The 14,149-nt window shown below is 73.1% G+C and overlaps 2 protein-coding genes across 2 annotated transcripts; one reads left to right on the forward strand and one right to left on the reverse strand.

The window, feature by feature from the left end:
• Positions 1-1,852: 1,852 nt before the first annotated feature.
• EXOSC4 (exosome component 4) lies at positions 1,853-4,187 on the reverse strand. The gene is made up of 3 exons (XM_066990894.1): positions 3,975-4,187; positions 2,949-3,155; positions 1,853-2,258 (listed from the first exon to the last, which is right to left on the reverse strand). The coding sequence occupies exons 1-3, from the start codon at positions 4,143-4,145 to the stop codon at positions 1,899-1,901; spliced, it is 738 nt and encodes a 245-aa protein (XP_066846995.1). The 5' UTR covers positions 4,146-4,187; the 3' UTR covers positions 1,853-1,898.
• A 267-nt stretch (positions 4,188-4,454) lies between these two features.
• Positions 4,455-13,720, forward strand: OPLAH (5-oxoprolinase, ATP-hydrolysing). The gene is made up of 26 exons (XM_066990895.1): positions 4,455-4,758; positions 5,385-5,576; positions 6,567-6,681; positions 6,756-6,879; positions 6,953-7,148; positions 7,222-7,387; positions 7,450-7,588; positions 8,239-8,306; positions 8,390-8,643; positions 8,723-8,835; positions 8,919-9,089; positions 9,170-9,307; positions 9,384-9,522; positions 9,613-9,725; positions 10,161-10,312; positions 10,491-10,651; positions 10,739-10,840; positions 11,121-11,295; positions 11,373-11,557; positions 11,625-11,756; positions 11,867-12,001; positions 12,498-12,647; positions 12,745-12,902; positions 12,965-13,125; positions 13,235-13,332; positions 13,428-13,720. Exons 1-26 carry the CDS (start codon positions 4,588-4,590, stop codon positions 13,578-13,580), a joined length of 3,861 nt encoding a protein of 1,286 aa, XP_066846996.1. The 5' UTR covers positions 4,455-4,587; the 3' UTR covers positions 13,581-13,720.
• Positions 13,721-14,149: the final 429 nt, after the last annotated feature.

Below are 14,149 nucleotides of genomic sequence, written 5' to 3' on the forward strand. Positions count from 1 at the left end.
CCCCAACCCCCATGGGCCCCATACCTGCCCCACACGCACCCCATGGCTCCCACACCTACCCCCACACGCACACAGCCCCCGTACCTGCCCCAATGCACCCCCAGCCCCCACACCTAACCCCCCAGCCCCCATACCTGCCCCACACCCCCCATGGTGCCTGTACCTGCCCCCCAAGCATCCCACTACCCCCATACCTGCCCCACACCCCCCATGGTGCCTGTACCTGCCCCCCAAGCATCCCACCACCCCCGTACCTGCCCCACACGCACCCCACAGTGCCCACACCTGCCCCCCACACACCCCACGGCTTCCACACCTACCCCCATGCACCCCCAGCCCCCACACCCAACCCCCCCAGCCCCCATACCTGCCCCCCACACCCCCACAGTGCCCACACCTGCCCCCATGCACCCCCAGCCCCACACCTGCCCCCCAAGCACCCCGCCGCCCCGAAACCTGCCCAAACGCCCCCCCCAGCCCCTACACCCGCCCCGCACGGCTCCCACCGCTGCCCCCCAGCCCCCATATCCGCCCCCAGCCCCCGTGCCCGCCCCCCGTGCGCCCCCCAGCCCCTACACCCGGCCCCAAGCACCCCGTGGCTCCCGTACCTGCCCCCCCAATGCACGCCCCCCGCAGCCCCCCCCCGGTCCTGCCCCCCCCGCCCCGCGCCCACCTCCGGGTCCCGCCGCCCGGCCCGGCCGCGGGGAGGAGCCCGCAGGCACCGCCCGGCCCCGCCCCGCGCGTGCGCGGCGAGCCCTGGGGGGGGGCTTGTCAGCCCTGGGGGCGGGGCCTGTCAGGGGGCGGGGCCTGTCAGGGGGCGGGGCGTGGGGCCTGCAGGGGGAGGGGAGGGCGGAGGGGAGGGGGAGGGCTGCGTAACGGGTGTGCGAGGAGCCGGGGGGGGGCAGGGGGTGTGCACCAGGAGCTGTGCCCTGGGGTGTGCAATGGGGGCGTGCAAGGCGGGGGCAGCGTGTGCGTGTGAGCAAGGAGCCGAGCAGCAGGGATGCAGGGGGGCGTGCAAGGAGCCGTGCCACGGGGGGAGTGGGGGGGGGGTGTGTGTGCAATGGGGGTGTGTGTGCAATGGGGGTGGGTGTGCAATGGGGGTGGGTGTGCAATGGGGGTGTGTGTGCAATGGGGGTGGGTGTGCAATGGGGGTGGGTGTGCAATGGGGGCTGGGTGTGCAATGGGAGCGGGTGTGCAATGGGGGCTGGGTGTGCAATGGGAGCGGGTGTGCAATGGGGGTGGGTGTGCAATGGGGGTGGGTGTGCAATGGGGGCTGGGTGTGCAATGGGAGCGGGTGTGCAATGGGGGTGGGTGTGCAATGGGGGCTGGGTGTGCAATGGGGGCGGGTGTGCAATGGGGGCTGGGTGTGCAATGGGGGCGGGTGTGCAATGGGGGCTGGGTGTGCAATGGGAGCGGGTGTGCAATGGGGCAGTGCAAGGCGCCAGGCGCTGCGGATGGCCATGCAGGGCTGGGGGACCCGCCAAGGGCCCAGGACTGCTGGGCCAGGCGGGTGCCGGAGCCCTGGCACCAGGACCGGGGGCTGGGGGCCGCTCCGGGGGGGTCCCCAAACCCCCTGGGGTGGGGCTGGGCACGGCTGGGGGGGTGTGGGGGACACGGAGGAGCCCCTGGCCTGGGGACACATCACGGGGGGCACTTCCCCTCCCCTCCCCAGCTGCCCTCCCCTCCGTCCGTTATCACCCCTCTCCCATTGTTCAGCACTCGCCCCCCTCCCGCAGCAGAACGGCTCGGCGGGGTCAGCCCAAAAGCTCCACGGGGCAGGGGGACACGGGGGGGGGGGCTCCCAACCTCCCAGCCACGTCCCCGCCGCGCCCCGAGGGAGGTGACACAGCGGTGGCGGTGTTCGGGGCCGCCCTTTATTCGCCTCCCGGCGCCCCCGCTCAGTCCCCGAGCAGCGCGGTGACCTCCCGCACGTGGTCGCGCACCACGCCGTCCAGCACGGCGTGCACGGCCCTGCAGGCGCCGCTGGCCGCCTCGATGACGGCCTCCAGGTGGTCCTCGTGCAGGCGCGAGTCCATCTGCAGCAGCGCGATCTGCCCCGAGGTGGGCAGCAGCGCCAGGGCCGCCTGCGGGCCCCCCGACGCCTCCTCCACGTAGCTGAGGTCGGCCAGCGCCGTGTCCTCCACGAAGCCGGCCGAGCTGGCGCAGACGTAGTCCCGCATGGGGATGCCGGCGTCGATGACGGCCAGCGTGGCGGCGTTCACGCAGGCGCAGTAGTTGCCCCCGTCCGCCTGCAGGATCTGGGGAGCGGCAGCGCTGAGGGGGGTGCCGGCGGCTCCCGGTGCGGGGCCCCGCTGCCCCCCAGCACCCCCGGGAGCGAGTGGGGCACGGCCACACCTTGAGGGGCTGTCCCTTCTCCTTTCTTTCCCTTCATTTTCTCTTTCCTTTCCTTTCCCTTCCCCGTTTCCTTTCGCTTCCCTTTTTCCTTTCCTCCCCTTTCCTTTTTCCTTTCCTTTCCCTGTTTCCTTTCCCTTCCCTTCCCTTTTTCCTTCCCTTTCCCTTCCTTCCCTTCCCTTTCCATCCTCTCCCCATCCTCGTCCCCCAAGGAGGAACTGGGTCCCCCCACCCCCATGATCCACAGAGGGATTGTGCCCCCCCTACATCCCTGCCGCCCACAGAAGGGCCATCCCCTCCCTGTCCCCCACAGAGGGGCTGTCCCCGACCCTTGTAAAGGGAAAATCCCCTGTTCTCCATGGAGAGGCTGTCCCCTTCTGCGTCCCTGTGCACAGGGGGGGTGTGCTGTCCCCATCCCGCCGGGAACGTGTCCCACAGTGGGAACACCCCTGTCCCCATCCCGTCCCCATCCTGTCCCCATCCCCATGTCCTGCAGCGGGAACGCCCTGTCCCCATCGCGTCCCCATCCCCATCCCATCCCTGTCCCCATGTCCCACAGGGGGGCTGCCCCCTCTGGTCCCCACCCCCGTGCCCACCTGCACGTAGATGTCGATCTGGGAGCGGGGGTACAGCTCGGTCAGGATGGCGGCCTCGAAGGTCTGCTTGAGGTGCAGCGTCATCTCGCTCGACTTGCGATCGCCGTGGGGCCGCCGCTTGCGCTCGCCCGTGCTGAAGGTGGCCATGCTGTACTGGCAGTTCACCAGCGCCCGGTCGGGCAGCGCCTTGCTGCGGGGGCCGCGCATCTGGGGGCACGGGGCGGGGGACAGGGTCAGGGGGGAGCGGGACGGGGGGGGCAGGTTGGGGGGTGCGGTGGGTTTGCGTGGCAAGGTTTCGGTAGCAGGGGGCCACCGGGGTGACTTCTGTGAGAGGCATCCAGAAGCTGCCCCGCGCTGGGGAAGGGCCCCGCTGCTGAGCACTAAGTGACGTTGTTTGTTCTTCTGGGGGGGGAGATTTAAGCAAAGGGAAAAAAAAAACCGCTGCCCCACAGCGGCTGGGAGAGAGGGGAGCGGGCGCCAGCCCCGCAGCCCCCAGGCGAGCGCAGCAGGGGTCGGGGGTGCCCCGGGCACGCCGCAGCCTGTGGAGAGGCCCCAGGCGGGGCAGGCTGCCCCCCGCACCCACGGCTCGCAGGGTCCCAGAGTCACCGAGGTTGGGAGAGACCCCCAGGGTCACCCAGCCCAACCCCTGCCCTAACACTAACCAGTCCCCCACTAAACCATGTCACTGAGCTCTACATCTAAACGTCTTTTAAGGACCCCCAGGGATGGTGACTCCACCACCTCCCTGGGCAGCCCACCCCAACGCCTAACAACCCTTTCGGTAAAGAAGTTCTTCCTAATATCCAACCTAAACCTCCCCTGGCGCAACTTGAGCCCATTCCCCTCGTGCTGTCAGCGGGCACGTGGGCGAACAGACCGACCCCCCCTCGCTGCAGCCTCCTGTCAGGTACCTGCCGAGAGCGATGAGGTCTCCCCCGAGCCCCCTCTCCCCGGGCCGCCCCCCCAGCCCCCCCGGCCGCCCCCCCGGCCGCCCCCCCCCCCCCCGCCGGGCCCGGCCCCGCTCACCTCGTGCGGGCCGTAGACCACGGCGAGCGCCTTGGTGTTGCCCTGCTCGATGTAGGCCGAGCCGTCGGGCTGCGCGAAGACGCCCATGCGGGCCCGCACCTTGCGCAGCTCGGCGGCGCGGCGCCCGTCGGCGCGGTACCCCTCGTCCGACAGCAGCTCCAGCGCCGCCATCGCCGCCCCGGCCCGCCCCCGGCGGACTACGGCTCCCGGTACGCCCCGCGCCGGACTACAGCTCCCGGCATGCCCCGCGGCGCCCCGCCCCGAGCCCCGCCCCTGGCCACGCCCCCGAGGGGGCGGAGCGAGGCGCTGCCCGGCCGGGACCGGGACCGGGACCGGGGAGAGGGGGCGGGGGCGGGGCGGGGGCGGGACGGGACGGGACGGGAGGGGAGGGGAGGGGACGGGACGGGACGGGCAGGACCGGGAGTACCGAGCAGGGCTGGACCGGACCAGGTAGTACCGGGCAGCCGTACCGGGCGAGCCGTACCGGGCAGTACCGGACCGGACCGAGCCGTACCGGACCGCACCGGGCAGTACCGGGCCGTACCGGGCAGTACCGGACCGGACCGGGCCGTACCGGGCAGGACCGAGCAGTACCGGGCAGGACCGCCCCGCCATGGCGGCGCCGGTCCCCGCCGGGTTCCAGTTCGCCATCGACCGCGGCGGCACCTTCACCGACGTCTTCGCCCGCTGCCCCGGCGGCCGCGTCCGCGTCCTGAAGCTGCTCTCCGAGGACCCGAGCTACGGCGACGCCCCCACCGAGGGCATCCGCCGCGTCCTGCAGGAGGTGCGGCGCCGCGCCCGCCCCGGGACCCCCGCAGCCCCGGCACCGGGCGGGGGGGGGACCCCTCCCGGCAGCACCGGGACCCCCCCAGGTCCCTCCCCGTGGGATCCCCCGGGGACCTGAGGACTCTCCCGGGGACACCCTCGGGCCGAACCCCCGGGACACCCCCCGGGACCCTCCCTGAGACCCCCCCCGGGACCCTCCCAGCTCCCTCCTCGTGGCCCCCCGGTGCTGGACCCCACTCCCTGCACCGGTCCCGTGTCCCCCCCCAGTGCCAGCGTGGCTGCTGGGGGCCGGTGGGGTGGCGGGACCCCCGTTCCATGCCCGGTGGGGTGGTGCGGCGGTGGGACCCTCGCTCTGCACCCCTGGGGGAGGTGGGACCCCCACTCCATGTCCCCAGGGGCAGGGGGGTGGCGGGACCCCCAGCTCTGCAACCCCAAGAGTGGTGGGACCCCCTCTCCATGTCCCCGGGGGTGGTGGGACCCCCCCCAGTTCTGCACCCCTGGGAGTGGTGGGACCCCCAGTCTGTGTCCCCGGGGGGGCAGTGGGGCGCTGGGACCCCCACCCCGCACCCCCACGGGGCTGAGCGGCGCCCCCGGGGCCGCGGGGCTGAGGCGGGGCCGTGGCAGGAGAGCGGGGTGCCGGTGCCACGCGAGCGCCCGCTGGACACGTCCCGCATCGAGTGGATCCGCATGGGCACCACGGTGGCCACCAACGCGCTGCTGGAGCGCCGGGGCGAGCGCGTGGCCCTGCTCGTCACCCGCGGCTTCCGCGACCTCCTGCACATCGGCACCCAGGCGCGCCCGCGCATCTTCGACCTGGTGAGAGGCGGCGCCGCACCGGGACCGGGGCGGTGTGTCCCCGTCACCTGCAGCGGGGTCGGGGTGGCACGTCCCCATCACCTGCACTGGGATCGGGTGGCGTGTCCCCATCTCCTGCACCAGGGTCCAGGTGGCACGTCCCCATCTCCTGCACCGGAATCGGGGTGCTGCGTCCCCGTCACCCACACTGGGATCGGGGTGCTGTGTCCCCACCACCTGCACCGGGATCAGGGTGGCGTGTCTTTATCACCTGCACTGGGATTGGGGTGGCGTGTCCCCATCTCCTGCACCGGGGTCAGGGTGCCGTGTCCCCGTCACCTGCACCAGGATCTGGGTGCCGTGTCCCTGTCACCCGCACTGCGATCTGGGCGCTGTGTCACCTGCACCGGGATCGGGGTGCTGTGTCCCCATAACCTACACTGGGATCGGGGTGCCGTGTCCCCATCACCGGGGTCGGGGTGGCAGGTCCCTGCCGCCCGTGCTGTCCGTGCTCCGGGCAGCGTGTCGCAGTGCCCCACGCCCTCGGGGCTCCCGGCACCGCGTCCCCGTGACCCTCAGCATCCGGGCTGGGTGGCACGGCCCCGTCACCCGCGCCGTGTCCCCGTGTCCCTCGCCGCCCGTGCTGGCGGTGCCGTGTCCCGGTCACCGTCCCGGCCGGTGCTCGTGCTGCCGCCTCCCCGCACGCCCCGCGCCCACGCGGCGCCGCGTCCTCTGCCCGGCGCAGACGTCCTTGAAGGCCCCGGCTCCGCGTGGCCGCGTCCCGCCAGCGCCGCTGGGCCCCAGCGCGGCCCCGCGCCAGCCCCGGCCCCGTGCCAGCGCCCGCCCCCCCCCTCCCCACGCCGCCAGCGCTCGCGGTCACGGTCACGGCCGGCGCGGGCGCTCCCACCCCACGGCCACCGCCGGCCCCAACGCCCCGGAGCCGTGTCCGTGGCAGGGCCCCCCCCGTGCCCGCCCGGTGCCGCCCGCCTGCAGCCCGGTGTCGCGGCGCAGGAGGCGGCGATGCCCGCGGCGCTGTACGAGGAGGTGATCGAGGTGGACGAGCGGCTCATCCCGCAGCAGCCCGGCTGCCGCCTGCCCGGCTCCGAGGCGCTGCCGCGGCTGGCAGGTGGGTGCGGGGCCGGGGACACGGGGGGGGGGGCCGTGATGCCGAGCCCCCCCCGGACGCCCGCCTGTCCCCAGGCTGCACTGGGGACACCCTGCTGCTGTGGCGGCCCCTGGACCTGACGGCGCTGCGGCGGGAGCTGGAGCGGGTGCTGGCGCGCGGCATCCGCAGCCTGGCCGTGCTGCTGCTGCACTCCTACGCGTGAGTGCCCGCGGGACGGGGGGCACTGAGTGACACGGGGACCCCATCCCACCCCGTCCCCTCTTGCCGGCAGCTGGCCGGGCCACGAGGAGCAGGTGGGGGCCTTGGCGCGGGAGCTGGGCTTCCAGCACGTGTCCCTGTCCTCGGCGGTGACGGCGATGGCGCGGGCGGTGCCGCGGGGGCACACGGCGTGCGCCGATGCCTACCTCACGCCCTGCATCCGCCGGTACCTCGACGGCTTCTGCGCAGGCTTCGCCGAGCGGCTGCAGGTGAATTGGGGCTGGGTGCAGGGGTAGGGGGTGCCCGGCCCCACAACTCACCCCACCGCCTGCCCGCCCCCAGGGCGTCCCGGTGCTCTTCATGCGCTCCGACGGCGGCCTGACGCCCATGCAGCACTTCAGCGGTGCCCGCGCCGTGCTGTCGGGGCCGGCGGGCGGTGTGGTGGGCTACGCCGTCACCACGTACCGGCACCAGGACGGGCAGCCCGTCATCGGCTTCGACATGGGGGGTGAGTGGGGCTGGGGGCCGGGCGCGGGGGGCACGGGGCCGGGGCTGAGCCGCGCTCCCCAGGCACCTCGACGGACGTGAGCCGCTACGCCGGGGAGTACGAGCACGTCTTCGAGGCCACCACGGCCGGCGTCAGCATCCAGGCACCGCAGCTCGACATCAACACGGTGGCGGCTGGGGGGGGCTCCATGCTGTTCTTCAGGTGGGGACGGGATGGGGTGGGGATTGGGATGGGGATGGGATGGGGATGGGATGGGGATGGGGATGGGATAGGATGGGATGGGGATGGGATGGGGATGGGGATGGGATGGGGATGGGGTGGGATGGGGATGGGATGGGGATGGGGATGGAATGGGATGGGGATGGGATGGGGATGGGATGGGGATGGGGATGGGATGGGGATGGGGATGGAATGGGATGGGGGGGATGGGGATGGGATGGGGATGGGGATGGGATGGGGATGGGATGGGGATGGGGATGGGATGGGGATGGGATGGGGATGGGGATGGGATAGGATGGGATGGGGATGGGATGGGGATGGGGATGGGATGGGGATGGGATGGGATGGGGATGGAATGGGATGGGATGGGATGGGGATGGGAGGGATGGGGATGGGGATGGAATGGGATGGGGATGGGATGGGGATGGGATGGGATGGGGATGGATGGGGATGGGGATGGGATGGGGGGGATGGGATGGGGATGGGATGGGATGGGGATGGGGATGGGGGGGATGGGATGGGGATGGGATGGGATGGGGATGGGGATGGGATGGGGGGGATGGGATGGGGATGGGATGGGGTGGGATGGGATAGGGAGGTCCCCCTCCCCACTCCGCTGTCTCCCCCTCCAGGTCCGGGCTCTTTGTGGTCGGCCCCGAGTCAGCCGGTGCCCACCCCGGCCCTGCCTGCTACCGGAAGGGTGAGCGGGGGCCACGGGGCAGTGGGGGCCACACCGTGGGGCTGCCCTCACGGTCCCCATCCCCGTCCCATCCCCTCACACAGGGGGGCCGCCGACCGTCACCGACGCCAACCTGTGCCTGGGCCGCCTGCTGCCCGAGTTCTTCCCCCGCATCTTCGGGCCGGGCGAGGACCAGCCGCTGTGCCGCGAGGCCGCGCTGCGGGCGCTGCAGGGCCTGGCCGCCCGGGTGGGCGCCGGCGCGCCCGGCCAGCAGCCGATGTCGGTGGAGGAGGTGGCCATGGGCTTCATCCGCGTGGCCAACGAGGCCATGTGCCGGCCCATCCGCGCCCTGACGCAGGTGGGCGCCGTGCCGCGGGGGGGTTCCCTCCATCTCCATTCCTGCTGGTGCCAAATCACTGTTTTCTCCCCCAAAACAGGCGCGAGGCCATGACACCTCCCGCCATGTGCTGGCCTGCTTTGGGGGCGCGGGGGGACAGCACGCCTGCGCCATCGCCCGCGCCCTGGGCATGAAGAAGGTTTTCATCCACAAGTACGCAGGGGGCCAGGACGGGGTCCCCCAGCCCGGTCTGGGGGCGCGGGGCGGGCGCTGAGGCCGGCGCTGGGTGCCCGCAGGTACAGCGGGGTGCTGTCGGCGTACGGGATGGCGCTGGCAGACGTGGTGCACGAGGCGCAGGTGCCGTGCGCCCTCCGCTACGAGCTGGCCGCCTTCGCCCAGCTGGACGAGCGCATCGCCGCGCTGGAGCAGGAGTGCCGGCAGGCGCTGGCAGCCCAGGGCTTCTCCAGGTGAGGGGTGGTCCCCAGCGCGCCCCCACCACGGCGTGTGTCCCCCCTCCCAGCCCACTGACCCCTTCCCGGCCCCGCAGCGACCAGATCCGGACGGAGGCGTTCCTGCACCTGCGCTACGAGCGCACCGACTGCGCCCTGATGTGCTCGGCCAAGGGGCACCCCCCGACCCCCCGCTCCTGCCGTGCCGGGGACTTCGCCGCTGCCTTCGCCAGCCGGTGCGTCACTACTGGCACCCCCAGTTCACGGGGGGCTCCCCCACCCGGCCGCGCTCACCCCCTCCCCGTGCCACAGGTACAGGACGGAGTTTGGCTTCACCATCCCCGACCGCGCCGTGGTGGTGGACGACGTGCGGGTGCGCGGCACCGGCAGCACCGGCATCAGCTGCGAGAGCCCGCTGGCACCCAGCGGGGAGCCGCCGCGCGTGGAGGCGGTGAGAGGGGGCGCGGGGTCCGGCCCCAGCCCCCACGGGGCTCTGGGTGAGAGGGGGCTCGGTGGGACTGGAGCTGCGCCGGCCCCGCAGGTGACACGGTGCTACTTCGAGGAGGGGTACCTGGAGACGCCGGTGTTCCTGCTGGAGCAGCTCTCCTGCGACCACTCCATCCCCGGCCCCGCCATCATCATCGACAAGAACAGGCAGGAGATGGGGGCTGGGGGGATCCCAGGGGGCTTGCGGGGACCCTGGGGAGGTGGCAGGGACCCAGGGGAGCTGGGGGGGACCTGAGAGGGCTGGGGGGATCTGAGAGGGCCAGAGGGACATCAGGGTGCTGGCAGGGACCTTGGAGAGCTGGTGGGGCCCCTGGAGAGCTGGTGGGGACCCCAGGGTGCTGGAGGAGGGTCCCCAGAGAGCTGGGGATGGGGGCTGTGGAGCCGGTGGGACCCCAGGGTGCTGGTGGGACCCCAGGATGGGATTCTGCATGGACCATGGGGACCCAGATGCCAGGGTTCCCTCCCTGTGGGGCCAAGGAGTGAAAGCGAGCCAGCCCTGTCCCCATTTTGGGCACGGCTCCGTGCTGCCCCTCACTGTGGGGCCAGGGCCACCCCCCCCACGCCGCCCCCCCCCCCCCCCAGCACCATCCTGGTGGAGCCGGGCTGCACCGCCAGCCTGACGGAGCTCGGCGACGTCTGCATCGCCGTGGGCTCGGGGCGGCCGAGCGCCGTGGGCACGCAGCTCGACCCCGTGCAGCTCTCCATCTTCTCCCACCGCTTCATGAGCATCGCAGGTGGGCACAGCCACCGGGCCGGGGGGCTCGTCCGGGGGGGTAAAATCCATCTGGTGGGGACAGGGAGGCGACAGCGGGGCTCCGGGACGGCTCCAGTGCAGCTGGGGGGCTGCTGGGGGGCTGCTCGGGGCCTGCACCCCCTGCTCAGGACCCTCCTGGCCCCTCGGTGCCCCCGCAGAGCAGATGGGCCGGATCCTGCAGCGCACGGCCATCTCCACCAACATCAAGGAGCGCCTGGACTTCTCCTGCGCCCTTTTTGGGCCGGACGGGGGGCTGGTGTCCAACGCCCCCCACATCCCCGTGCACCTGGGCGCCATGCAGGAGACCGTCCAGTTCCAGGTAAGGGGGTGCCTTGCCCCCCCCCCCCCCCAGCCCCCTCCACAACCCCCGTGGGGCTGAGCCCCCCCTGCCCCGCTGCCATCGCAGATCCGCAGGCTGGGGGACGACCTGCGGGAGGGGGACGTGCTCCTGAGCAACCACCCCTGTGCCGGGGGCAGCCACCTGCCCGACCTGACCGTCATCACCCCCGTGAGTGCGGCACCCGGGGACATGCGGGGTGGGGGCACTGGGGGGCTCCCCAGGGGCACCCCACAGGCACCCTGGAGGTGGCCCCATGGGCACCCCATGGACAGACCCAGAACATCACGGAGATGGTGATGGGCCACCATGGACACCCCAGGGACACCCTCAGGACACCCCAGGGACACCCTCAGGACACCCCGGGGACACCCCGGGGACACCCCAGGGATGCACTGGGGACACCCTGGGGACACCCTGGGCGCCAGGCTCAGTGCCAGCCCCTCCGCAGGTCTTCTGGCCCGGCGTCCCCAAGCCCGTCTTCTTCGTGGCCAGCCGTGGGCACCACGCAGACATCGGGGGCATCACGCCCGGCTCCATGCCCCCCCACTCCAAGGCGCTGCACGAGGAGGGGGCCGTCTTCGTCTCCTTCAAGCTGGTGAAGGACGGCGTCTTCCAGGAGGAGGGTGGGTGTCCGGCGGGGCGCGGGGACGGGGACGGGCGCCACCGCCACCGCCCCACCGCCGCTCACCCGTCCCCGCAGCGGTGACCGAGGCCCTGATGGCGCCGGGCCGCGTGGCGGGCTGCAGCGGGACCCGCAACCTGCAGGACAACCTCTCGGACCTGCGGGCGCAGGTGGCCGCCAACCAGAAGGGCATCCAGCTGGTGGCCGAGCTCATCGGCCTCTACGGCCTCGGCGTGGTGCAGGCGTACATGGGACACATCCAGGTAGGGCCCGCGCCCCCTCCCCGCGCCGCCGCTGCCACCCCGTTGCTGACGTTGTCCCCGTCCCCAGGCCAACGCGGAGCTGGCCGTGCGCGAGATGCTGAGGGGCTTTGCCGCCCGCTGGGGCGCAGCCGTGGAGGCTGAGGACCACATGGACGACGGCTCCCCCATCCGGCTGCGGGTGCAGGTGGACCCCCAGGAGGTGCGCACAGGGTGGCGGGGCCGGAAGGCAGCGTCCCCCCGCGTCCCACTGTGTCCTGCCACGTCCCACCCCGTGTCCCCCACCCCGTGTCCCCCACGCTGTCCGTGCAGGGCAGCGCCGTGTTCGATTTCTCGGGCTCCGGGCACGAGGTGTACGGGAACTGCAACGCGCCCCGCGCCATCACGCTCTCGGCCCTCATCTACTGCCTGCGCTGCATGGTGGGGCAGGACATCCCGCTCAACCAGGTGGGCACCGCGGCCAGCACCGGGACCCCCGGCGTGGGGACACCCGGTCACATAGGGACCCCTGAGCACCGGAACCCCTGGCCACATAGGGACCCCTGAGCGCCAGGACCCCCAGCCTGGGGACACCTGGTCACATAGGGACCCCCTAGCACCGGGACCCCCAGCATGGGGACACCCAGTCACACATGGACCCCCTAGCACCCGGACCCCCAGCATGGGGACACCCGGTCACATAGGGACCCCCGAGCACCGGGACCCCCGTCTTGGGGATACCTGGTCACATTGGGACCCCTGAGCACATAGGGACCCCTGGGCACCGGGACCACTGGGCTGCCCACAGGAGCAGGGCAGAGCCCTGGGGGATGAGGGACATTTGGGTAGGGGGTCCTGGGACCTTGTTTCTTGGGGCAGGGGCTTTTGGGGGCCCCACTCTGCAGGCAGGTGGAGCCATGGGTCTGGGTGTTCACCCCCAGCTGTGTCTCTCCCCCCCCCCCAGGGCTGCCTGGCCCCCGTGCGCGTCATCATCCCCAAGGGCTCCATCCTGGACCCCTCGCCCGATGCCGCCGTGGTGGGGGGCAACGTGCTGACCTCGCAGCGGGTGGTGGACGTCATCTTCAAGGCTTTCGGGGTCTGCGCAGCCTCCCAGGTAGGGCGGGGGCCGGGGGGGTGGGGGGGCGCGGGGCCGGACCCGGCGGCTGGGAGGGGGGGGGAGCCGTGCCCCTTCCCGTGGCACCTCTCCCCAGGGCTGCATGAACAACGTCACCTTCGGGAACGAGCGCGTGGGCTACTACGAGACGGTGGCGGGGGGCGCGGGGGCCGGTCCCCGCTGGCACGGCCGCAGCGGGGTGCACACGCACATGACCAACACGCGCATCACCGACCCCGAGGTCCTGGAGCAGCGGTGGGTGCAGGGCCGGGGGGGGCCGCGCTCGGTCCCGCGCCGCCTGACCGTGCGCCCCCCAGGTACCCCGTGGTCCTGCAGCGCTTCGAGCTGCGCCGCGGCTCGGGGGGCGCCGGGCGCTTCCGGGGGGGCGACGGCGTGTGCCGGGAGCTGCTCTTCCGCCAGGACATGGTGCTGTCGGTGCTGAGCGAGCGCCGCGCCATCCAGCCCTACGGCCTGCAAGGTGAGCCCTGTGCCCCACGGTGTGCCCCACGGCGTGCTCCATGGTGCGCCCGACGGCATGCCCCAGGGCGCGCCCCATGGCACCCCGCTCGCCCCCTTGTCCCCGGCAGGCGGCAGCCCCGGCGCCCTGGGGCTCAACCTGCTGCTGCGCCGCGACGGGCGAGCCATCAACCTGGGCGCCAAGACATCGGTGCCGGTGCAGCCGGGGGTGAGATGCGTGTGTCCCCCCCACTCCCCGGCCCTGTGCCCCTTGTCCGTCCCCCCCCCCCCCCCATGACCGCCTGCCTCCTCTCCCCTCCGCAGGACGTCTTCTGCCTGCAGACCCCCGGTGGGGGCGGCTTCGGGCCCCCTGGGGATGCCGGGGACGCCGAGGATGGTGCGGAGCCGCCGGCGCCCCGGAGCTTTGCGGAGCGCGGGAGCCTCTTCGAGTACCGGCGGGCGCAGGAGGCCGTGTGAGGGCCCTGGGCCCCGAGCTGGGGGCCGTGGGGCAGCCCCGGCCCCAGCTACGCGTGCCCGGTGGGGCAGCCCCCACCCTAGGTAGGCAGACCCCGTGGGGCAGCCCCAAGGCCCGGTACACTCACCCCGTGGGGCTGCCCCAGCCCCTGGTACACCCCCACCGAGGAGCAGCCCCAGCCCCACACACGCACACCCCGGGGGGCAGCCCGAGCCCCTGGTACACCCCCGCCGAGGAGCAGCCCCAGCCCCACACACGCACACCCCGGGGGGCAGCCCCCCGGGACCAGGTACGCACAGCCCGAGGGCAGCCCCCCGTCCCCACGTACGCACACCCCGGGGGGCAGCCCCCCCGTCCCCATACGCACACTCCCTGGGGCAGCCCCCCCGGCCCCAGCTCTGCACACTCCCAGGGGCGTCCCCTGGCCTCTGCCCCCCACTCCAAGGCAGAGGGGACCGGAGGGTCCCCCCGCTGTGGGGCAGGGCTCAGGATCCCGCCGTGGGGCAGCCTCTCCCCCCGTGTCCCTCCACACCGCCTCCGTGCCCCCACGCTTGTGCCTCACTGCCCCCCG

The sequence above is a fragment of the Anser cygnoides genome, chromosome 2 (assembly GCF_040182565.1).
Source record: "Anser cygnoides isolate HZ-2024a breed goose chromosome 2, Taihu_goose_T2T_genome, whole genome shotgun sequence".
NCBI lineage: Eukaryota > Metazoa > Chordata > Aves > Anseriformes > Anatidae > Anser > Anser cygnoides.